General features: G+C 34.0%; 1 protein-coding gene across 1 annotated transcript in view; it reads right to left on the bottom strand.

Moving 5' to 3' along the window:
• The window catches only part of HPSE2 (heparanase 2 (inactive)), a 655,107-nt gene that overhangs the window by 581,284 nt on the left and 48,059 nt on the right, over positions 1-25,764 (bottom strand). The window contains exon 3 of the mRNA XM_032882617.1: positions 7,200-7,361. Within this exon, the coding sequence (XP_032738508.1) occupies positions 7,200-7,361 (162 nt within the window). The remainder of the gene's footprint in view (positions 1-7,199; positions 7,362-25,764) is intronic.

The following is a 25,764-nucleotide window of genomic DNA, read 5'->3' as shown; positions in this document are numbered from 1 at the left end:
AAGTATAAATTGACATCAACTTCCTAAAATCCATTTACAATTTTTTTTAAAAAGCCCACTTCTAAATGTATCAAAACTTTAAAAGTTCATTCCTTTGATATAACATTCACACTTCTAGGAAGTGTACAAAGATACATATGCAATGACGTTCATCATAGCACTGTCTGAAATCATGAAAAATTAAAGACAACCATGATGTCTATCAATAAAAGATTGGTTAAATAATTACAATATATCCATAAACATACTTCTAATGTAGCCATTAAGAAGAATATAAGTCTCTATCCTTTGATATAGAAAGATGTTCACAAAATATTAAGAGAAAGAATGTTACAAGAAAGCAGGCATGTATTATATTACATGGTTTGTATAAACTGGTATGTGTTTCCTTATAGGTTTATAACTTATGTATATGTGTGTATGGATAGAGATGTCTAAAAGGATATTAATAAAAGTATTTTTCTCTACTATAATCATTAGTTTTATTAAAAGTTGCTCTCATTTTGAAAACAATGTATTTTTACTTTAAAGTATTAGTTTTAGTGGATAAATATTCTGATGTTTATGCATATGAAATAATGAAGTCATTTCATCAAAGTAAAAAGCAACTGTTACCACTATTTTTCAATATTGTTCGTGAGGTTTTAAGAAATTAAACGGAAAATACTTGGTAAAAATTTAGAAAAGAGACCAAAATCCACCTTTGTCTTTGATCAACAGCTTCTTTCTTACTCTGGAAAGCCATTCACTCTCAACATTAGCAAAGGTAAAAATAATAAAGAATAAGTTAAACAAAAAAGGTACAGGAAAAAAATTTATGAAATATTTTCAAATGACATAAAACAAAAACTGAACAAGTAAAGAGATGTAACAAAATTCTTAAGTGGAAGACTTAATATCAGAAAAATATCAAAAAAAAAGAAAAATATCAATCCCCTCCATATCAAGATATAAACTGAATATAATTCCAGTCAGAATCCAGTGATCAGTATTCTTGAACTGGAAGAATTTCAAAATTCATTTTAAAAAGTAATTATATGAGAATAGCTATGAAAACCTTGGAGAAATGAGAGAGTGGTTAATAAACTTTACCAGATATCAAAACAGTATAGCATTGGCACAGAAATAAAGAATAGAAAAATGACAGAAAATACAGTTCAGAAAGAGGTACATGTGTATGTGGGAGTATAATATATAACATATATGTTTCATATATGTTTCATATATAACATATATGTTTCATTTAGTGCTAAAAGAATGTTTTATTTTAAAAACAGTGCATTCATAGCTTGGAAGAAAATAATGTTATATACTTCCATCACACTAATATAAGCATATACTCCAGTTGTAATTAAAGATTAAAGCTCTAAATTAAGAAGAGTAAAAAGACTAATGATAGCCAGGAAAAAATGGTTTGCAATACATATGACAAAGGATTAACATTCCTAATTCACAAAGAATTACAAACTGATAAACACCAATCTAAAAAAAAGGGACAAAGAATATGTATAGGTAACTCACAAAACAAAATGCAAATCAACAATAAGTATGTGAAAATATACTTTCTCTGGCTATCACCAGAAAATTCCAACGATGAGATATTTCTCACCTCTTCAGCTGAGAAAGATTGAAAAGAACACTGATACCCATTGCTAATGAGAATGCTAGGAAATAACTACTCTCAATACACTGCTAGTGGGAATAGGAATTGCCAAAATTTTTTCTAAAAATTATCTGGCAAGGTGCATTACAATTTTAAATTCAAACCAAAAAAAAAAAAATTCAAAAGTTGTACTTCATCAAAATTAAGACTCTGCTCTCTGAAAGAAACTGTTAAGAAAATAAAAAGACAGGGTGCCTGGGTGGTTCAGTCAGTTAAGTATCTACCTTCAACTCAGGTCATGATCCCTGGGTCCTGGGATGGAGTCTCATAACAGGCTCCCTGATCTATGGGGAGCCTTCTTCTCCCTGTCCTTCCTGATCATGCTGTCTCTTGCTATCTCTGTCTCTCTCTCTCTCAAATAAATAAATAAAATCTTAAAAAAAAAAAAAAAGACAGGAGTGTCTGGGTGGCTCAGTTGGTTAGGCATCCAAATTCTGATTTTGGCCCCAGTCATGATCTCAAGGCTGTGAGATCAAGTCTGACACTGGGCTCTGCACTGGTCATGGAGCCTGCTGCTTCTCTCTCTCCCTCCTTTCCTCCCCTCTCCTCCCCTCTTCCCCATTCCCCCCACAAAAAATTCCCTTTCTCCATCTCCCTTTGCCCCTCCCCCTCTTTAAAAAAAAAAAAAAAGAAAAAAAAAAATCAAAAAAAAAAAAATTTGCAAATCACATATCTGAAAAAGGACATGTAGCCCAAAATATATATAAAAGATATATATATATATATATATATATATATATATATAAAATATATACAGAACTCTCAAAACTCAACAGTAAGAAAACAAAGTCATTATTTTTTTAATAGGGAAAAGACTTAAACAGACACTTTACCAAAAAAGATATATAGATGGCAAATAACCACTAAAAGATGGTCAAAACTATTAGTCATAAGGTAAGTTGCAAATTAAAGCCATAAGATACTACTATATATTCACTGGCTAATTTAAATGACAGACAATACTAATTGTTGGCAAAAATGTGGATGAAGTAGAACTCTCACATACTGTTGGAATACAAGATAGTATCAGCCACTTTGGAAAACAATCTGACAGCTTCATTTAAGTCAAATAGAGAACATGAAATCAAGCATCCCCTCTCCTAGGTACCATACTACCCTCCCAAAAAAGGAAAAATATGTCAACACAAAGAGCTGAGAGCAAATGTTTATAGTGAGTGGCTTTATTCATCATCACCAAAAACTGGAAACAAACCAACAGAGAAATGGATAAATTGCAGCATGTTCACAACATGAAATATTACTCAACAATAAAAAGGAATGAAATATTGATATATGCAACAACTGAATGAATCTCAAAAAGAATTATGCTAAGTGAAAGAAATGAGACCCCCAATCACTTCATCATTCCATTGATATGATATTTAGAAACAAGTATCAGATCATATACAATTAAGGACTAGAGGGAGGGAAAGGAGATTATGAAGGGAGATGAGAGAACTTCTAGGATGAGAGAAATCTGTATCTTGATGGTGGTGGTGGCTATTTGACTCTATGACATATAACATTTGTCAAAATTTATTTTTTCTTATAAATTATACCACAAAAAACTGATTTTATGAAATTTAAAAATACAAAGTTTTTGACCCAGACATCCCACTTTGAGAAATCTACTCTACAGAAGGAAGTGTGCCAACATGTATTTAATTATTTAATTATTGTACAGTGATGGGGAAATAGTTAAATAAAGTTATATTATATTTAATCCATAGAATGTAATCCAAATATTTTAAAAGACCTGGAAATAGTCCTCTGAGCATTATGATTTATGGGAAATGAAAGAACAGTTCTTGTTCCATTTCTTTGAACCCTTTGCTCAACTAAAATTAGAAGAATGGGCCACAACAGGGAAGAATGAGCTTCTTCTGCTCAATTCATTTGCACAGTAATACAGTAAAGCTGACCATCAGGATCCCAATCCACTTTGGAACATAAGACTGAAAAAGGAGGTACAAAACAAAAAGTGGCACATTAACATGAGAAGAGTCCTCACTGGAAAGCATCTTAGGTAATGCCATCCATTTATAATGGTTTCCTTTGAGGCTGCCTCTTATAGAGGGCTGACTATGACTTGACAGCCTAAATAAATTTTGTTTAAATTTGACCTCATTTCAAGATCATTCACTATGCTCCTTATACTATGAAGAATAATGTACAAATATGACATTCCTTACCCTCCAGAAGCTTATGTTCTAAACAAAATCCTAGAAAATACATTGCCCTTTAAAGCTAACTTTTTCATTTAATTATAGGACTCTACCACAAAAGCTGAATTTACACCTCAAGAAGTATGGGAGTGGGGCAAGGATAAGGGGAAATGAGTAACTGAATCTGAACCTATAAAAGTTATTACTTAGCTGTCAAATAATCCCAAGTGAATTCATTCATCATATACACAGCAGAACATTCCCAACAAATGTACAGAACATTATTACATTAAGAATCATGAGAACACAAAGAAATGGAAGAACAATCTCTGTCTTTTCTTAAAAGCTCTGGGACAAACCGGAAGCTACAGGACAAGCATATACCCATGCTTTTTAAGTCAGTGTAAAAAGTGCAGCATGTTACTTGTCACCTTTTAAAATAATGCAATCACTGATGTTCTATTGGTATTACTCCATCACCTTCCCAAAACCTTGGAGTTTATTTCAAAAACCCTCTAGATTAGGTAAGGCTAATATTATTTCCATTGCTATGTAAATCATTCACATGAAAACATTATGCTTAATATTAGGCAAAAATACAATCCACTTTTCCAAAACTATGATATAAGGAGGAATACTTGAATAAGACATACATATTAAAGAATTGTTATTAGTTTCTGTTAACTGGCTGTCACAAGGACTGCAGAGTTGTTCTCCTTTACTGAATAGTCAGAAGACCTTCAAAGCTAGAATAACATTTGCTTGTGTCTGAGGGGTAGCTGTTTAAGAGAGCTCATGGGCTGGAATGCAGAGTATGAAGGCATGCCTCTCACCTCAACACTGATGGTAACATCAGCCAAAGATGGAACATCTAAGAACAAGAGCTTGCTAGTGGGGTGGAGGGCAACAACCATCATTTTTAATATGCTTTTAACTCTCTGACATTTCACTTTATCAATTTTCTACTATGCTGACTTTGTTTTTTCCCATACTATGATCTTAGTTATCCAATTTTAAAATAAAGAATATACCACAACTGACCAGGAAACAATAAAGATACCCTGCTACCCATATACATGAAATTCTGTAAATAATTGAAGAGAAGGGTTGAGAGGAGGGCAGAAGCGTGAAGAAAATGAGCTCTTTCTGAGAGGCCCAGTTTCTTCATCTTGTCCCACATAAATACTTGCACTGCAGACATTTCAAATATTATGCCAGAGTTACACAAAATAAGTGGAACATCACCAAGCAGAAATCCTAGAGTAGGTGTTCTGAACATGTTGGTAAAGAAAGTCACTTCACTTGAGAGGTCTCTGCCCCTTCAACCTCACCCTCCTTACCAATATACATTCATCACTGAGAAGGGAAATATTTACAAAAGTTAGTTTAGTTATGTTTAAATATTATGTTTAGCTGTCTGGAGACCATGTTCTCAAAATTTATACAAGAAATCAAGGATTAAACTTCATAACAATTAGGAAACCACACTGTGTAAAATCAAAGACTTAGTTAAAGGACATTAAAATAGTTTTACCATTGGTGCTAAATTGAAGTGACTGCATCTCTTCCCAACACCTGGAACCAAAACCTTTTGAACTTTCATGTAAACAAATTGGGGCATACCAAATGCTCTGTCTGTAGCCAGGTACCACCTCTGTACACGCATTTGGGTGAAAAATGTGGAAAATGCCTGAGGACTCTTTGAAGCAGCTTAGGAGAAGTGAGAGCAGGAAAGAGGCTCTTCTCTGGGGTAAGTTTATTTAGTGGAAAGTAAGCAAGTTGTCAGGGTAAAAGTTGACAATGTTGATTCCAACAGTTTGAACTGCGAATAAACATCCAAAGGGATTATGTTACTGAGAATTAGAAAAGATTCCATTGAACTCAATAGAACACTTGTGTTTTCAAGGATAATACGCCTTCAAGCCACACTCTGGATCCTCAGTTTAAGGTTAGAATTACCTTAAGCCCTTTCTATGCCACATTAAAGAACATGGGGTCTGACCTCTTTAGTAAGGACCTAAAATTAAAATAAGAACAGGATAAAAATATTTCATTTCTAATAACGGAATTAGAAAATACTAAATACATGTACATTTGTACACCTGAGATAGAATAAAAAAATTTGGATTTAAAAAATATATGTTCTTCCCAAGCATCTAAACTTAAACAGTTACACTAACCAACTTAGGGAAATAATGCATTGGCCATAAATCACTTTTGAGTTTTCCCTCTTAATGACCTATCAAACAGCCAAAAAAAACAAGGCCTATACTTATGAAATCCATAATCCTCTTCTCTGCTCACCAAAGCCACATTTAAATCTGGCTTTCATCTCATGCTGTTGGATTTTCCACCAGGTATAAGATGAAAAGCTGGAAGAGACTTGTGCTTTTTCTAAAGCAAAACAATTTGGTTGCCACTCAGCAATTCCTGGTGAAATGCCAGGAAGCCTATAAAAAAATTAAAAATTTTCCTAACTTGGAGTTTACAAAAATAAGTATGAGATGTTCATAGCCTATCAGACATTCCATCTCTTTATTTTTTAAAAATTCATAAACAAGGAGAAAGAGACACTTTTGATTTGTTAAACTTTATTTAGATCAATATATGCAGGTATGTCTTACATGCCCTCAAGAAAACGGAGGTAACTTAGACAGCTCTTCTTAATCCATCTTAAGTCCTCCATGATTCTCACTTCAGAGTCGTTGTTAAAATCTTTTCCAAAACTTGACAAAAGCATGCAACTCACATGCTCTTTACCAGCCAAGTTTGCAGGCAGCCCTGCAAAAAGTTGCTTCTCCTATGAGCTCTCACACAAATTCACTTCCCTCCTTGAACCAAGGATGTAAGGGAGTATGGCTGTCTCATAGCCTCTTTGTTCTTAAAAAGAAAATCAAATTCTCCAGATATTTTCAAACTCCACCAGGAATAGAACATTCTCAGCTCAGCCTGTGGATCATTATCTCTTTTACATTTCATCTTTATGTTCCCTGGGTTCATGGAAAGGGCATACACAGAAAGAAGAAAATAGCTGCTTCTTGACACCAAATTTAGTAATTCTTCCAAATCTATTGGCACACATCTAAAAAGTCGTATTTTTACAAGGATTCATTAGGTTTTCATTGGTTCTGTCTTTGGAGAACACACATGCTGAGTTGCCTATAACCTTAAGCCAAATACATCTATAAACTACAAGAAATATTTTTTATAGGAAGACAAAAGTCATCACAATTTAAAAAGGGATATAGTGGGTGGAGACAGATATGGGCCCACTTTAATATCTTTAATATCTCCCAGGCATCAAGTTGTTAACTAGTGGAAGCCAACAATCTATAATGCTCTAAGATTCCAGACGACTCCAATAGCCTTACCTGTTAATATGAGATTACTGTAAGTATTAGAGAATTGCTCCTTTAGAAGAACAAGGTGCATCTGAGCTGCCTTCTCCCGTTGGAGCTCCAGCATAACATCAGGGTGCTGAGCAATCTTGCAGCCTTTCTGTTTATCCAGGGCAACATCACTTCGAACAATGTCTACAAAAAAAATAATAATAATAATAAATGCAACCAGCAAAAACAAAACAAAAAAACTGGAAAACTATATACAAATCAGTCTTCTTCCACCCAAAATGACAGAATTTATAACCTATCAGTATCTCATCAGAATGAAAAGATTTGTAAGTAAAGAAACCTGAAGAGCCTCCAACTTCATAATACATTCTGCAAGTTTCTCTGACCATTTCCAAATTCTTTGGCAGTTTCCATTTTATTACCTCACTGTAATCATTTAAGATTCTCACTCCTCCATTCTACTCTCAGCTCACCTCTAGGACTTGGGTACTTCCTAGGGCCTTTTCTGAACTTTTACCATTCTCTATGGAAAAAAAAAATACAATTTTGTCTGAACACCAGTGATTATGATATTTCATCTCTCTCATGCTGTAGGACCAGGTGGTAGCTCCTGCATGTATATTCAGGATATGTGGCCTGTTTTCAAATTTACCTCCCAGCTAGCCCATTCAGTCCAAATTAGGGCTGTTATTCTGTGAGCGAGCTGCTCAGGATTTCTCCTGCTACCTTTCATGTGCCTCTGGTTGCATTCTGACTCGTAAATAACTCTTTAAATCTGTAAGTATTTGTAGGCACTGAAGAAAGCAATAGGGTGAGTCACTTTACAGTTCTACCTCCTTCCAATTATTTTCCCATTAGTAACAGGCTGCTTTTTATACTTCAGTATGATTTTCACTCAAAGCAGAAGTATCATCCAGAAAACAATCTCTGCAAAAACAAACATTGTCCTAAAATATTTCCCGATTAACAGGGAGCTTTAATGCCCTAAAGTTGTTTACTTTTATAAATTAAAATATAATTCAGTTGACTATCATTGAAACAATTAATGTTTATCAACAGCAATCTGGATGACAGTCTAGAAACTTTCAAGTTTTGTGTAGCAAATTGAAGGACTTTAAGAGAAAATGCTAAAAAACAATAATAATAATAATAACTATTATTATTATTATTATTATGAAACCAATGGCTTTGGAAGGGATAAAGTAATACCCATGTTGATTGTACCAATAAGAAAGATTTGGTTCTTTCAGCAATGCTCAAAGAGAAAATAGGATATGTGACATAAAAGATGGGACATTGTTGTACTCTTCAAACCCATCAACATAGTCCTAATAGAGAAGCCTAGCTATAAATACAAACCCAGGACAATGAGGGTTAGGATGTGTGTCACATAAAGATTAGTCAGATGTGGGAATGGTTCTTACTTAATCTTGGTTGAAAACAGAGGAGCTGGTTGGAAACAATGGAGTATTTATTTCTAAACCTATTAATGCCAATTTCTAGACCATCAGTAGAAAACATGAGGAAAACTTATTACACCATATAACTGAATCCTTCCAATAATCCTATGAATGTGGCAGATATTGTTGACTAGCCGACCCAAACCCTACACACAATCCCTTCTCCTTTGCTTTCCTCTGCTACAGAGATGAAAACACGAAAATAAACAATTTCCCAGCTTTCCCTGAAGCAAGGAGTGACCATGTAACATAGTTCTGGCCAATGAGCTACAGACAGACATCTTTAGGGTATACTTAACCTTAGTGACAAAACCACACTAAGAGAAAACCAAGATATTTTTCCTTTAACCAGTTAGCCTTTCTCTATTCCTTATGTCTAAAACATAAACATGAAGCCCAGACTTAAAGAAGTCATTTTGTGGCAATGACTCAAGAAGCCAGAGGGCAAAAAGGACTACACACTAAGGATGATAAAATCAAAGACTAGAAGAGCTTAAGTCCCTAATGTTTTTACGGAGCTCCCATAGCTACCCTACTTGTCCTATACTGCCCATCTGTTGATATCTTGTTATGTGAGATATCAGTTTCTTATTTTCAAAATCCTGACCTGTTTTTATAATCCTAAATGATAAAGAATAATATTACTCTCCCTATTGTATATCTGAAGAAACTGAGGTCCACAAAGCTTAAGTGACTTGCTCAAGTTCACAGTGCATGGTCAGTCCCCAAATCCAGAAATTTTCAAAGCTAATCCAGTGATCTTTCCAAAAGTTACTTCTACATAGAAACTCATGAACGTAACAATAAAGTATGGTAAATAATAAAAGTGAGGAACTAAAGAGAAAAACCTAATTATACAGCATACCACAGATGGTCTATCTAGAAAAGAAATATGTATGATACTTGCCCAGAAAACATCACAAAACTTGTACCAAAACATACTATATAGAGTGAAGAGGAGTTTAAATTATTCAGATATCTTCTAACAGGAGTCTGATACAAAAGTAGAACACCTACCAAACTCTCTATTTCCTATGTAATAAATGTCTTGCTCAGAAGGCAGAGAAAGCAAATATTATAACTGATAGCCTCAATATCATTCCAACCAGAACCTTAAAATAAAGTGACCATATTATCTAAATAAGAAGAAGAAAAGAAAACCACGGGCATGGCCAAACATATGTCTGAGACTTTAGAAATGTACACAACAACAATGTTTGGGGAAAAAATAGATACGCCTTACAGATTCTTTATTCAACCTTGATCTGTCTGAAAATGGATCAAAGACTAGATAAACACACAAAAAAAGGTACTTACCAAAGATGTATGTGGTCCTATATATCTGGAGGAAGAGTTAATATTATAGATGGCAGATTAAAAATTCAAAATTATCTTGACAACCTAGAAACCGAAGCTGAAATCTCCAAGACATAGACATGAACACAAAGTCTTGCATCTATACTGAAAATTAATTACATAAGAGGGTAAGGCCAGACCAGACAGAAGATCAAATATTTAAGATCTTATTAAGTTTTATAGGTTTTAGTTGAATGCAAACTTCATGTAAGCCAGTAATATGCTGCCAAATATGATATGGCTGCCAAAAAGATTAACATAATTCTTAGACTAAATTAATAGAATTAGAACACCCAGAATATAGGAAGTAACATAGTTACCCTGAATTCCATGCCAGCAAAGGCAGCACAGTAAAGAGTTGGAGTTAAAGCAGACCTTGTTTCAAATTCTAGCGTGGAGGTTACTTACTAGCTGCAGAAGTGACAGACAATGCCTCTGTAAGCCTATTTCTTAATTCTGTTATTGTCAAGAGTCAAGATTTAACACTATATATGCCACATAATAAAAATTCTATTAAAGGAAGCTATTACTATTTTTATTATTATAATACTCTATTTTTAGTATTGTATGTTTTCTACCTGTAATAGTTTCTCAGGATAATCTAGAGTCCACACAAAGAAAAGTGCCAACATGGGAAATAATTTTATTTTTTTAAATAGCTGAAAAAACAGTGTTGAACCTGGCAAAGAAAACATTAAAGATGACTTGCTTCATACAGAAGAGATAACTGACTTATTCTGTATAAATACAGAAAGCCATACATTACAGGAGTAACCAAAGGAAATACTATTTAGTTTCACAAGAGAGAACTGTAACAACAGAAGTGGTCATATAAGGAAAGGAGCTACTTGAAGATGGGGTGAGTTTCCCATCCCTGGAGATATTCAAGCAGAGACTAAGTGACACGGGCACAATAAAATGATTTCAGTATAGTCATTAAAGCCTGCCAAGTACAGGGTTAAATTACTTTCACCAAAAATATATGAGGCAATATAACAGATATTAAAGGCAGATGCTTTGAATTCAAACATATACAAGTTTAGATCCCAGCCTATCACTTACTTCCTGAGACTCTTAGACAAATCATTAAATCTCTCCTTTCCTAATTTTTCAAAATGAGAGTATTAATAGCATTATCTGTAATGAGCTTACACAGACAGTTACAGGGACATATTGGACGTTCAACAAGTGCTGGTTGTTTTAATGGGTGTGAATAGTAATTATATTTATATTGGGAAGTCGTTACTGGAGGGTATTATATACCTTTAGCTCACTTTTATCTCAAAAATTTTATGGCTCTACAAAAACTTATGCTTTTGTCAGACATGATAGAAAAAACAAGGATTCATAGCCAGGAGATTTAGGTATGAATTACAACTACTTTACCAATTAACCATGAAACTATAGACTTAAAATTTAACATCCTGTTGGGGAAACCAGGTGGTGGGTATTAGAGAGGGCACGGATTGCATGGAGCACTGGGTGTGGTGCAAAAACAATGAATACTGTTACACTGAAAAGAAATTAAAAAAAAATTAAAAAAAAAAAAAAAAAACTTCACATCCTTGTTCCTTGGCTTTTTCCTGCTCTACCAAACGGGAAAAGTTGATGGACTTGAATGACCTCTAAACCTCTATCCTCCTCCTACTAGCTTTCTCCTTCTCGCTGATATTTTTTATTGCTATGTGATCAAAGTAGTTCCAAAGGACAAGCTATCCATATGTCATCTCCTGATCTGCCCCATGGTCTTTATTCTGATATTGTTCAAGGATGCAAAGACCCAACATATACCCTGAGGGAGGCAACAAGGGAGAAAGCATCCTGAACCAAAACTGATACCCTAACATCAAGTTATTGCCTATGAGGACTTGTGGACATGTTAGTATGATCATGTTTGTATTCTTGTTCTTGCTTCTTTCTGTGATACATCCTTCTCCATTCTTTAATCAATTAGTAACCCACAGCTGTATTAGCCTAAGGTTGTAGTTTTGGTTGGTGTGAGTGACAGACTAGCAGACCAGACAAAAATTTTAATAGAGAGATCCTAAAACTTTGAAAGACATACAAATGAGCTATATAACTTTGCCATGCATCTCTGGCTGACTGGGAGGCTGGGCGCACATGCAGGGGATATTCAGCATAGGATTTTCCACACAAAACTGGCTAACTGGGAAACCATACACAAACTCAAGAGGTTGGGAGGAAAGTAAATGGTTAGGCAGACTTAAAAATTATCATAAAACTGAACATTTTTACCAATCCCCACAGAAATCCATCAGCAGAAAGCCTTAGGGATTAGTGATTCAAAGTGTTTGAAACACAGCTACTGAACAATCACTGGGTGATCATTAAGCTGTTAAGACTCGGAGGTGAACCCTAGGAAGCCAAGCTAAAAAAATAATAGTAATTTTAAGAACAGAAAAAACATCAGTGGCAGCACAGGATAAAAAAATTAAGTCCAAATAAATTATTTTTAAAAAGGCAAAACAAGGGGCACCTGGATGGCTCAGTGGGTTGAGGCCTCTGCCTTCGGCTCAGGTCATGATTCTGGGGTCCTGGGATTGAGCCCCACATCAGGCTCTCTGCTCCACGGGGAGCCTGCTTCCTCCTCTCTCTCTGCCTGCCTCTCTGCCTATTTGTGATCTCTGTCTGTCAAATAAACAAATAAAATCTTAAAAAAAAAAGGCAAAACAACAATTCTCAGGGGGAAAAATTACAGATTGGCTATGATATATATAAAATGTCCAGTTCCAACAAAAAAATACGAGTCATGAAAAAAACAGGAAAGTATGACTCAAACTAAAAAAAAAAAAAAAAAAAAAAAAAAGCAGTCAATTAGAGCTAATTCTGTATTGGCCCAGCATGCAAAGACGTCAAAGAATAGGGGTGCCTGGGTGGTTCAGCCAGTTGGGTGGCTGCCTTCAGCTCAGGTCATGATCTCAAGACCCTGGGATCAAGCCCAACGTCAGGCTCCCTCCTCTATGTCATATCAATAAATAAATAATCTTTAAAAAAAAAAGACTAGATTATAAATATTTTTAAAAAAATTAAAAGAAGCCTTGTTTAAATAATTAAAGAAAAACCTAGTAATGACTCAAAGAACTGGGGAATGAAACAAATGGAAATTTTACTTAAAAAAAGAGGAACAGGGACACCTGGGTGGCTCAGTCAGTTAAGCAGCTGCCTTCTGCTCAGGTCATGATCCCAGGATCCTGGGATGGAATCCCACATAGGGCTCCTTGCTCAGCGGGGGAGACTGCTTCTTCCTCCGCCTGCATCTCCCCCTGCTTATGCTCTCTCTCTGTCTCCTGCTTTCTGACAAATAAATAAATACAATCTCTTAAAAAAATCTTTTAATTAAAACAACTTAAGAGGAACCAATGGATATTCTAGAGTTGAAAAGTACAATAGCTGAAATGAAAAATGCACTAGATGGGCCTAACAGCAGAACTGAGAGGGCAAGAGAAAGAATCAGTATGTGAAGACAGATTAATTAAAATGACCTAACATGAAAAACAGAAAAAGATCAAGGAAAAATGAGCAAAGCCTCAGAAATTACGGAGTAAAATGAAGCAACCCAACAAAGAGGAAAGAGAAGGGCAGAAAATTATTTCAAAAAATAATTTTAAATTTCCAAGAAGTACAACAAAAACAACCATTACAAAGAAATCTACACCTAGAACATCATAGCACAACTCTTCAAATCCCAAGATAAAAAGAAAATCTTAAAAACAGAAAGGAAAAAACTTATCTCAAAAAGAGAATCAAAAATACAATTAATGGCTGACTTCTAATCTGAAACAATGGGAGCCAGAAAGCAGTGGAACAACATATTCAAAGTGCTGAAAGAAAAAAATTCTGGGACACCTGGGTGGCTCACAGTTGGTAAAGTGTCTGCTTTTGATTCAGGTCATGATCCTAGGGGCCTGGGACTGAGCTCACCAGAGAGTCTGCTAGTCTCTCTCCCTCTGTCCCTTCCCCTGCTTGTGCTCTCATGAGCAAGCACATGGTCCCTCTCTCTCTCTAATAAATAAATAAAATATTTTAAAAATTCTTATAACCAAGAATTCTATATCCAGCAATACTGTCATTGAAAAAAATGAAAGCAAAATAGACACTTCCATATAAAAAACACTGAATTTGCAAACAAATCTTTAATATGAGAAATATTAAAGAAGTCTTTCAGGTTGGAAGGAAATGATACCAGATAACTCAAATACATGGAAAGAACTAAAATACATTAGAAATGATATATATGTAGGTAAATGTAATAGAATTTCTACACTCTTAGTTTCTTTAAAAAACATAAGATTATATACAGAAGATAATTATGTTGTAGTTATAACATATGTAGATGTAGTATGTAAAAAATTGACACTATAGGGGGAATAGGAAAATAAAGTGAATTGATGTGAAGTTGCTTAATTTATCAAAATTAGGTATTAACTTGAATTTGACTGTTATAAACTAAGATGCACAGTGTAATTCCTGAAGCAACCACTAAGAAAATAACTAAAAATAACAGTGTAAAAACCAACAAAGCAATTATTTAAAATTTTTTTAAAAAATCTAGAAAACTGGTTTAACAGAAATAAAACAATAAACATAAGAAATATAGTACATATCAAAATGGCAGACATAAATTCAGCTATACCAATAGCTGCATTAAATGTAAATGGACCAAACACTCCAATCAAAAGCTATAGATGGTCTTATTGTGTTTAAAGAAGCAAGATCCAAATATATGCTATTGAAGAGACACATTTTAGATTTAAAGACAAATAAAAATAAAAGAATGTGAAAAGATACATCATGCAAACAATAACCATAAGGGTGCTAAAATGATTAAATTCATGACAAAAAAAAATTACAGAGATTTGGAGTGGTACCCATTATGTTGTTATTAATCAAGTTTTTTTCTGGAGAGGGGAAGAAGGAAAAAGATTTTCTTTCTATCAACAATTGCTCTCCATTCTGTATTGAAAGGGTAAAAACTTGATTCTTCTCTCCTTCCCTTTAGGCAAAAAAATCTATGGCTCAGATTCACACACTGCTGAATTTGACTATAGGTTGCCCTACTCAGCTTTCCCCTTCCTTCAAACTACATAACACAATAGGTAAGTCCTTCTAGCCAACACTCCCTAAGAGTAGGGTAAGAAAGACAGCCCACTTAAATTTTTCTTAAGCTTTGTGTAATTGCTTCTTTTTTAAGTGTAATTGACATATAACATTATATTAGTTTCAGGCATAAAACATGATTCAGTATTTGTGTATGTTGTGAAACAATCACCACAATAAGTCTAGTTAACATCCATCATCATACACAGTCACATTTTTTTCTTATAATGAGAACTTTTAAGATTTACTCTTTTAGCAACTTTCAAATATCAAGTACAATATTATATTTAACTATAGACACCATGCTGTATATTACATCTCCATGAATTATTCATTTTATAATTGCACACTTGTAACTTTTTATCCCTTTCACCCATTTTACCCCACCCCCACTTCCTGCCTCTGGCAACCACCAATCTGCTCTTCATGAGTTTGCATGGTTTTTTTTGTTTCAGATTCTACATATAAGAGAGATTGTATGGTATCTGTCTTTCTCTGTCTGACGTTATTTCACTTAAGGTGATGACCTCAAGATGCATGCATGTCATCACAGATGGCAAAATTTTATTCTTTTTTTATTCGACATTGTGTATGTGTGTATGTTTGTGTGTGTGAGTGTTTCACAATTTTTTTTATCAATTCATCCATTGATGGATACCTAGGTTGTTTCCATATCTCTTGGCTATTACAAATAACACTGCAATGAACATGGGGCTGCATACATTTTTTTCTTTTGAGTTAGGGTTTTCATTTTCTTCAAATAAATACCCAGAAGTGGAATTGCTGGATCATATATAGTTCTGTTTTTAATTTTTTGACAGACCTCCATACTGCTTTCTATAGTAGCTGCACCAATTTACATCCCCACCCACAGTGTATAAGGGTTCTCTTTTCTCCACATCCTCATCATCACTTGTTATTTCTTATCTTTTTCATTATAGCCATTCAAACAGGTGTGAGAATGAGATATTTCATTGTAGTTTTGATTTGCATTTCCCTGATGATTAGTGCTGAGCAGCTTTTCATGTACCCATTAGTCATCTGGATGCCTTCTTTGGAAAAATATCTAGACTTTCTGCTCCTTTTTAATTGAATTGTTTGCTACTGAATTATAAGAGTTTTTCCTATATTTTGGATGTTAACCCTTATCAGATACAATTGCAAATATTTTCTTTCATTCAGTAGGTTGTCTTTTCATTCCATTGATGATTTCCTTTGCTGTACAAGATAAAATTGTTTTGAAGACAGTAAATATTACTAGAAACAAACAGAGACAAATCACGGTGATAAAAGGGTCAATGTATCGGGAAGATACAATAACTATAAATGTCTATGCACTTAATAAGAGAGTTCCAAAATACACGAAACAAAATCTGAAACTAAATTGAAAGGAGAATTTAACAATTATAGTTCAAGATTTTAATACCCTACTCTATAGTTGATGGAACAAGATAGAAAATCACTTAAGGACAATATACCTTACTGACATTTATAGGACATACTAAATAAAAGCAGAATATACATATTTTTCTAATCACACATGAAACATAACCATAATAGTCTTATGCTAGGCCATAAGTCTCATAAATTTAAAAGGACTGAAGTCATACAAGGCATATGTTCTAACAATACTGGAATTAAATTAGGAATCCATAACAGAAAGACCTCTAGAAAATCCCCAAATATTAATATTTAGTTAAACAACACACTTCTAAATAGTCTAGGCGTCAAAGAAATCACAAGGGAAATTAGAAAATATTTTGAACTAAATGAAAATGGGAACACATATCAAAATTTATGGCACAGAGCCTAAATAGTACTTAGAAAACTATAGCATTATACACATATACTAGAAAAGAAGAAAGATCTCAAATCAATAATCTAAGTTTCCACTTAGAAACTAGAAAAATAAGAAAACAACACAGAGCAAGCAGAAAGAAAAAAGACACTTCTCTTGATTTCTATTCTGAAATAAAAAAAAAAAACGGAAGAACAACAAAGAAAATCAATGAAACAAAATATTGTTCCTTTGAAAAGATCAACAAAATTGAAAAGTTTTGAGATAATGGCAAAGAGGACACAAATTACCAAAAATCAGGGAGGAAAGGTAATCTCAAATGGTTATATAGTGTATGATTCCATTTATACAACAATTTCAAAAAGACGAAATTATAGTGATAGGGAAGAGATTACAAATAGGTAGCACGAGGTTGTTAGCACGAGGTTGTTGCTTTTGGATGGTACAATTCTGTATTCTGACTGTTATATTGGTTACACAAATTCATATACATAGAAAAACTTCATAGAATTACGCACACAGAGAAGAAATAACTATACTTAAAAACTGATAAAACACAAAGGAAGTCTATAGTTTAACTTCCTCTACTATTTTTGCAAGTTTTTAGCAGTCTAAAATTATTTCAAAATAGAGTTTAAAAAGAAATTAGACATTTACCTCTTATCATACACACACACACAAATTAACTCAAAATGGATCACAGACCTAAATAGAAGAACTATAGCTATAAATTTTCTAAAATAATAGGAGAATGGCTTTGTTTCCTTAAGTTAGGTAAAGATTTCTTAGTTTATAACACCTATAGTACAATTCACAGTGGGAAAAAAATACCACTAAGAAAATAAAAAGCTAAAACAAAAACTGAAAGAAAATATTTGAAAATCACCTATATGATAAAATAGATATAGGAAATATTTACAACTTAATAAAAAGACTAACAACCCCATTTTAAACGTGGGAAAAATATCTGAACAGACATTTCACTGAAAAAGATATACAAATGACTAATAAGAACATGAAAAGATGCTCAAATCATTCATTAGTCATTAAGAAATGCAAACCAAAATCACAATGAGGTGCTACCCTTAGAAGGGCTATAATCCAAAAGACTAAAAATACCAAGTGTTAACAAGTATGTAAAGAAACAGGAGCCCTCATACATTGCTAGTGAAGATGTAAAATGGTACAGCACTTCAGAAAACACTTCAGCATTTTCTTAAAAGATAAACATAAACTTACTGTATAATCCAACAAATCCACCCCAGAAATCGATCCAAAACAAATAAAAGCGTATCTTCACACAAAGACTTATACATGAATACTTACAGTGGCATTCTCCACAACAGTCAAAACTAGAAACAACCCAAACATCCATATACTGGTAAACTGATAAACAAAATGTGGCAGATCGATACAGTAAAATACTAATCAGCAATAAAAACAAACTACTGATAAATACTAGACCTGGAAAACCTCAACAACATAAAGTAAGTGGGAAAAAAAAACCAAACCCAGACACAAAAATGTTACGTTTTGTATGATTTCATTTATGTAAAACTTCTAGAAAAGGCAAATCAAATTGAAAGAGAAAACTATTGGTTTCCTAAGGCTGATGTGGGAGCAAGGACTGACTGCAAACAGGCATGGAATGTTCTAATATTGGATTGTGATGATGGGTGCACAACTCTATACATTTCATAGAAATAACAATATACTTATAATGGGTGAACTTCAGTACATGCAGATTATAGCTCAAAAGGCCATTAAAAAGTAACAAAAATAATATACCCATGTTCATAGCAGCATTATTCATAATAACCAAAAGGTAAAAGTAGCCCAAGAGTCCTTCAACAGACAGATAAATGAAATGTGGTATTCACATATAGAGCAATATTGGTCAGCCTTAAAAGGAAGGAAATTCTGACATATGCTATAACATGGATAAACCTGAAGTATAAGTGGAAGAAGCCAGTCATAAAAAGAGAAAATTTTTTAAAAAGAGAAATATTGAATAATTCCATTTGTATGAGGTACCTTGGGTGGTCAAATTTATATACACAAAAAGCAGACTGGTGGTTCCCAAGGGCTGTGAGGTAGAGATAAAAAGTTGTTTTTCTCCCTCTACCTCTGCCCCTCTCCCCACCTCAAAAACAAACAAACCAAACAAACAAAAAACCCTTCATTGCTACTTTGTTTTAATTATAAAATTATAAAATGTTTGGAAAAGAGAAATGTACAAAGAATACCCACCCATACCCATGCACCCTCATTCAGCTCTATCCTTGCAGGACATTTTATCATACTTGCTTCAGATCAGTTTAAAGAAAATAGTTCAGAGTGTTTGAAGCCCCTTGCTCGTCTGCAATAACATTCTCCTTCCTCTCTCCACCTTCACAAAGATGACCACCATCCTAAACCCTGCAAGTAATACACTTACATAGCCATATGTATGTATGTATGTATGTATGTATATATGTATGTATGTGTTTGTATGTATGCTTTTCTTACATAAATAAAAAATACTAGTTTACATTTTTACAACCAAGGGACAATTATCAAAACTAAGAAACCAACACTGCTACAAATACAATTACACTACAGACTTTATTATATTTCACCAGTTTATTGGTATTCTTTGGGATTCCAGAACCTGATTTAAAAACCCACATTGCATTAGTTTCCAAATCTCCTTAATCTCCTCTGAACTCTAACAGTTCTGTCTTTCCTTGTCCTTCATGACTGTCATTTTTCAAGAGTACTCATCAGGTTCAAATAAACTGTTTTTCAGTTTGCACTGGATGACGTTTTTTCATAGCTGGAATAAGTTATAGACTTGGGGCAAGGATACCAGAGAGCTTGGTTAAGGTGGTCTGATAGGTTTCCTCACCAGTAAGTTACTATTTTTGTCTTTGTAATTAATGAGTATTTTGTAGGAGAAATTTTGAAGCTACATAATACTGTGCTTTCCTGTATACTTCTACCCACTAATTTCAGCTTTCATTAGTGGATCTTGCCTACAGCAATTATTCCTCTGGTATTCCAGTAGTGATTTTCTATTTTCCTCATTCCTTCTACATTTATTAATTCTCTAAGAAATTAAGTGGCCCTTTTCCACTTATTTGTTCAACCACTGTTTATATTAGTATGGGCTTACAAGTATTTATTTTAAGTCATCATATTTATCTATTTTGTTGCACAAATTGTTCTGGCTTTAACTATTTGGAACTCTTCCAGGTCAGCTTTTGTGTCCTTTTGACATACTCACATCATTTTTTTAAAGAACTTCCTTATTTTCTAACACCACAAATGTTCCAGGAACATCTTGTATTTTCCTTGCCCCAATCTTGGGGCCATATACTTTGTCAAGGAGCCCTGTTTCCTTTGTTTGAGAATGATATTTAAAAACCAAGATCTGGGCACAACATGTGCTCACTGTTACTGGGGTGTCGCTACTTCTAGACCCTCTTAGTAGATAAGGCTAGGAAATGTGTATGTTTATACTAACTGGTGTACATGGGTAAATCTGTATTTATTGTATCTATCTACCTATTAAAAGGGGAAAAAAACACACTAGTTCAGGGCACCTGGGTGGCTCAATGGGTTAAGCCTCTGCCTTCGGCTCAGGTCATGATCTCAGGGTCCTGGGATCACATCCCACATTGGGATCTCTACTCAGCAGGGAGTCTTCTTCCCTCCCTCTCTCTCTGCCTGCCTCTCTGCCTACTTGTGATCTCTGTTAAATAAATAAATAAAATCTTTAAAAATAAAAAAAGGGGGGAAAAAAACATTAGTTCATATTGATGTCTCCAATTCCAATCCAGTACCAAAGGGTTTATTCTAGCATTCCCATTTGCTTATTTGTAATTTCTTTCTCTTACAGTAAGACACCTGCTTTTCCTAAACTACAATATATTTACTTATTTGTTCAACAGTAGTATACATGCAGTTTCAGAACTGCTAATCCATACCTCTATGATCAACAAATTTATCAAGTACAGTGGTTTTTATTTTTGAGTTCTTTTTTCATTAGCCTTACAGAACCCAGTCCAAATAAAGCTTCTTAGGTCATCTCTTTTCTTCTCTAAGCCTTCAGTGTGGTCCTCTTTCATTGTAATAGTTAGACTCATTTATAAATCTCAATTCCATCATTGTTTCCCCAACATCCTGGTTGATTTCTTTAAATTTGAAGACAGTAGAATTCACTTTATGGTATGACAGGTTATGTGAGTTTTGATAACTGCACAGAATTGAATATCCACTAGCACATTTGCATACAAAATTTGATCACTCAAGAAATCCCCTCATGCTACCCATTCCTTATCAATGTCTCACTCCATTCTCACCCTGGCAAACAATGATCTGTTATTTTTTAGTTCAGGGTTTCCGTCCCTATAACTTTGTCTTTTTCAGAATATCCTATCAATGGAATCATACATCATGTAGTCTTTGTATTATGGCTTCATCCACTTAGCAAAATGAATTTAGAATTCATTCATGTACAATGTTGTACATTAATAGTTCATTCCTTTTTACTGCTGAATATTATTCTATTGGATTGATGCACCACAATTTGTTTACCCATTCATCCACTGAAGGAAATCTGGGTCGTTCCAGTTTTTTGAATAAGGTTTCTATGAACATTCATATTCAGGTTTTTCTATGAACATAAATTTTCAATTGATTTGGGTAAACTTCCAGCAGCAAGACTTTGGGTCATATGATAAGTTTATGTTTGGCTTAGTAAGAGATAGCCAAACTCTTTCCCAGAGTGTTATACAAATCTGAATTCTCAACGGCAATGAGTGAGAGTTCTAGCTGTTCCACACATTCATCAGTACCTGGTATTGTCAGTTTTGTCTGTCTGTTTGATATTCTAATTGATTCATATTTACAACTCATTGTAGTTTTAATTTTCATTCCCAAATGACAATGATATTGAATATATTTTCATATACTTATTTTCCATCCAAATTTCTTCTTTGGTAAAGTGTCTATTCATATCTTTTGCCCATTTTCAAACTGCAGTTTCTAATTTTTTTAAGATTTTTTAAAGTTCTAAATGCAAATCCTTTATCAGATTTGTAATTTTAAAATTTAAAAATTTTAAATTTCCCAGTCTATTGCTTCACTTTTTCATTCTCTTTTTAGGTCTTTCACCCACCAAGCAAAAGATACTAATTTTGACATTTCAAATTTATCAATTTCTTTTATGGACCATACTTTTGATATTATTTCTAAAAATTTTTTGCCAATTTTAAGGCCATACAGATTTCTCCTATGTTTTCTTGTAGAAGTTTTGTAAGTTCCATGGCTCATATTTAAGTAAATATGATCAATTTTGAGTTAATTTTTGTAGAGTGTGAAATATGTATCAATGTTCATCTTTAAACATAGGAACTTCCAATCACTCCAACACCATTTTTTTAAAAGACTTCCATATTCATTAAATTGCCCTTGCATCTTTGTCAAAACTCAGCTGACAATATTTGTGTGCACCTATTTCTAAGTTCCCTATTCTGTCCTCTGTTCTACATGTTTCTCCTTTACCAATACCATACTTTCTTGATTACTGCAGCTTTATAGTAATTATTGAAATCAGGCCATGTGAGTCTTCCAAATTTGTCCCTCTTTTTCAGAATTGTTCTGCCTATTCTAGTTCCTGTGTGTGTGTGTGTGTGTGTGTGTGTGTGTATACATATTCACATATTTTAATAAACATGGACATCTATAGAAAATAGACACACATCTATAGAAAAGTTTCCTGATTCTGAATAGGATTGAATTGAATCTATAGATAACATATTAGGGAGAACTGATATCAACAATATTGAGTCTTCTAGTCCATAAACTTATATTACATATCTCTCTCTTCATTTATTTGATTTCTTTTACCATTGTTCAGTAGTTTTCAGCATAAATACTGTGCATACATTTTGTTATATTTATAATCACTTGTGCTATTAAAAATTTATAATTTGGTGCTACTTTTTATAAATCTCCAATTCCAATGTTCATTGCAAGTGCATATATAGAAATACAATTCATTTTTTTATATTAACATGGTATCCTGCAGCTTGGTAAACATAATTAGTTCTAGAAACTTTTCTAGACACTTTGGAATTTTCTAATGTATATTATCATGTTAGCAAATAGATACAGTTTTATGCTTACTTTACTAAACTGTATGCTTTTCATTTCTTTTTCTTGCTTCATTACACTGGCTAGGACTTCAAGAATGATGTAGAATAAGAGTGGTGAAAGTGAACATCCTGCCTTCTCAATCTTAGATAGCTAGTATTCAGTTTTTCATCATTTAGAATAATGTTACTATAGCATTTTTATAGATTCTTTTTATGTGGTTAGGGAAGTTCCTTACTCTTCCTACTTTTCCAAGAGCTTTTATCATGAATGGATGTTAAATTTTTTCAGATGCTTTTTCTGCATCTGTGGAGATGAACAACCTGTTAAGTTAGACACACACACACGCACACATGGCCTATAACAATTTGAAATGCGCTGAAATTATAAATTAATTTGGAGACAATTTCAAGATATTGAACTTCTTAACCATGACATTATGCATCTCCATGAGGTCTTCTTTTATGTTTTTCAATAAAGTTTTACAATGTCCTCTATTAAAATGTGGTGTAATGTTTCTTGATTTATTCAAAGGTTCTGTGGTTTTTGCTAATTTTATAAATGATATCAGTTTTACAATATGTTCTAAATTTTTGTCCCTAGTTTATAAAAATGTAACTTGTTTTGCTACACAGATTTTGAATCCAGCAATCTTGGCAAACTCTCTTATCATTGTGTAGCCATTTGTGACTAGATATTCATGAATTCACTATGTAAATAATCACCTTCTTAATTCTTACATATTTTAATTATTTACTATTTTGTTGAAGTATAATTGACATACATTATATTAGTTTCAGGTATACACCATTATGATTCAACATTTGTGTACACTGCAAAGTGATCAACATGGTTTAAGTCTAATTACTGTCTGTCACCATACAAAGTTACCAAAACTTTCTTAAATTTACTCTTCTTATGTATTGGAAGAAACTGGTTTCCTACATTTATGCTTATCTTACAATCAGAGACATTGCCTGCCTTTGTTCCAGATTATCTTTTCAAAGATGTTTGTATATGAACAGTCTTAGAAGACAAAGATATTCCCTGCAAAGGGCAGGCATGCATAGTGTCCAATATAATAAAGATAGCGTCTCCTTCCAGAAGAAAGGGAAGGCCTATTTACTTCTCATCATAAAAGATTCAGGTTCCCTAATTTTTGGGTTCCCCTCTTGTTATATAACCCACTGCATGTTTAAGTATCAGTTAGCATTCTTCTTGCTGTCTTTTGGGAATTGAGACTCAGGAAAACAGTGCAAAAATTTGCTGATATTCTGTCTATTGCTATTGCTACAAAAAATAAACTCCTTTGTTTCTGATGTCACATCTCCTGCCAGCAGCCATGAAACTCTAGAAGGCTACCTTCTTAGCTTGCAAATAGGCTAAAACCACAGACCTTCACAGTTCTTGACATTAATGTGTCAGCTAGAACCTCCAGTACAAAGGTGACCTGTGAGCAGCTTCATCCTGATTTTAAAGGGAATACTTTTAACATTTCACCATTAAGCATAATAATGGATTTAGATTCTTAGTGGGTACTCCTTTTCAGGTTATGGGGAATGGTTAAAAAAATTTCTAAACCGGGGCGCCTGGGTGGCTCAGTGGGTTAAGCCTCTGCCTTCGGCTCAGGTCATGATCCTGGGGTTCTGGGATCGAGCCCCGTGTCGGGCTCTCTCTCAACGGGGAGCCTGCTTCCTCCTCTCTCTCTCTGCCTGCCTCTCTGCCTACTGTGATCTCTCTCTGTCTGTCAAATAAATAAATAAAATCTTTAAAAAAAAAAAAAAATTTCTAAACCACTTAACTTGGGAAACTGTTGCTTAAATGGCCTAAAAGGGTTGACAGAGTTTTCAAAAGTGGCTCTCCTTAGAATTAAAAATAGGAAAGGGATTTCTAAGATGAAGCTATTAGAATTTCAGGTAATACAATTTTTCATTATGTCCTGCCCTAAAGGACCCTTGACATTCTTGGCCCCCACCAACAAGATACCAATAGTATCCCTAGTCTTAATGATTGAAAACCCTTCAATTTTTTCAAATGATTTCCCAGAGTAGGAGTTGCCAGATTTTCTATTATTAAAAAGCCAAACAGTAAATATTTAGGTTTTGTGGGCCTTCCAGCCTCCTGTTGCAACTAAACTTTGCTGTCATAATGCAAAAGCAGCCACACAGAATACATAAATAAATGAACAAATCTGTGTTCCAATAAAATTACAAAAACACGTGGTGGCAAAACTTGGCCTGTAGACTATACTTGACTCCTGCACTAGAGAGATGGTACAGAGTAGAAGATCTTCAAATTTCACAGATAAGGAAACTGGGATCAGGGATGAAATGATTTGGGACGCCTGGGTGGCTAAATGGGTTGAAGCCTCTGCCTTCGGTTCAGGTCATGATCCCAGGGTCTTGGGATCGAGCCCCACATCGGGCTCTCTGCTCCACAGGGAGCCTGCTTCCTCCTCTCTCTCTCTCTCCTTCTGCCTGCCTCTCTGCCTACTTGTGATCTCTGTCTGTCAAATAAATAAATAAAATTTTAAAAAAAGATTTGGCCAGCATCTTAATTGCACAGAGCAAAGATCAGAACCCAGGCTTCCTAACCATCATTGCTCTTCCCACTACATCACCCAGCAGAATAAATGACACCCTGGCACAATCTGCCTCAGTAAGTATTTTTATCCATTTCTACTAAATGTATACAAAATGTATGGATATTTGGCAAA

This window comes from Lontra canadensis, unplaced genomic scaffold (genome assembly GCF_010015895.1).
Source record: "Lontra canadensis isolate GAN:19392208 unplaced genomic scaffold, GSC_riverotter_1.0 scaffold3, whole genome shotgun sequence".
Classification (NCBI taxonomy): Eukaryota; Metazoa; Chordata; class Mammalia; order Carnivora; family Mustelidae; genus Lontra; species Lontra canadensis.
Note: the sequence above shows the minus strand (reverse complement) of the source record. Positions and strands in the feature narration are given on the sequence as shown.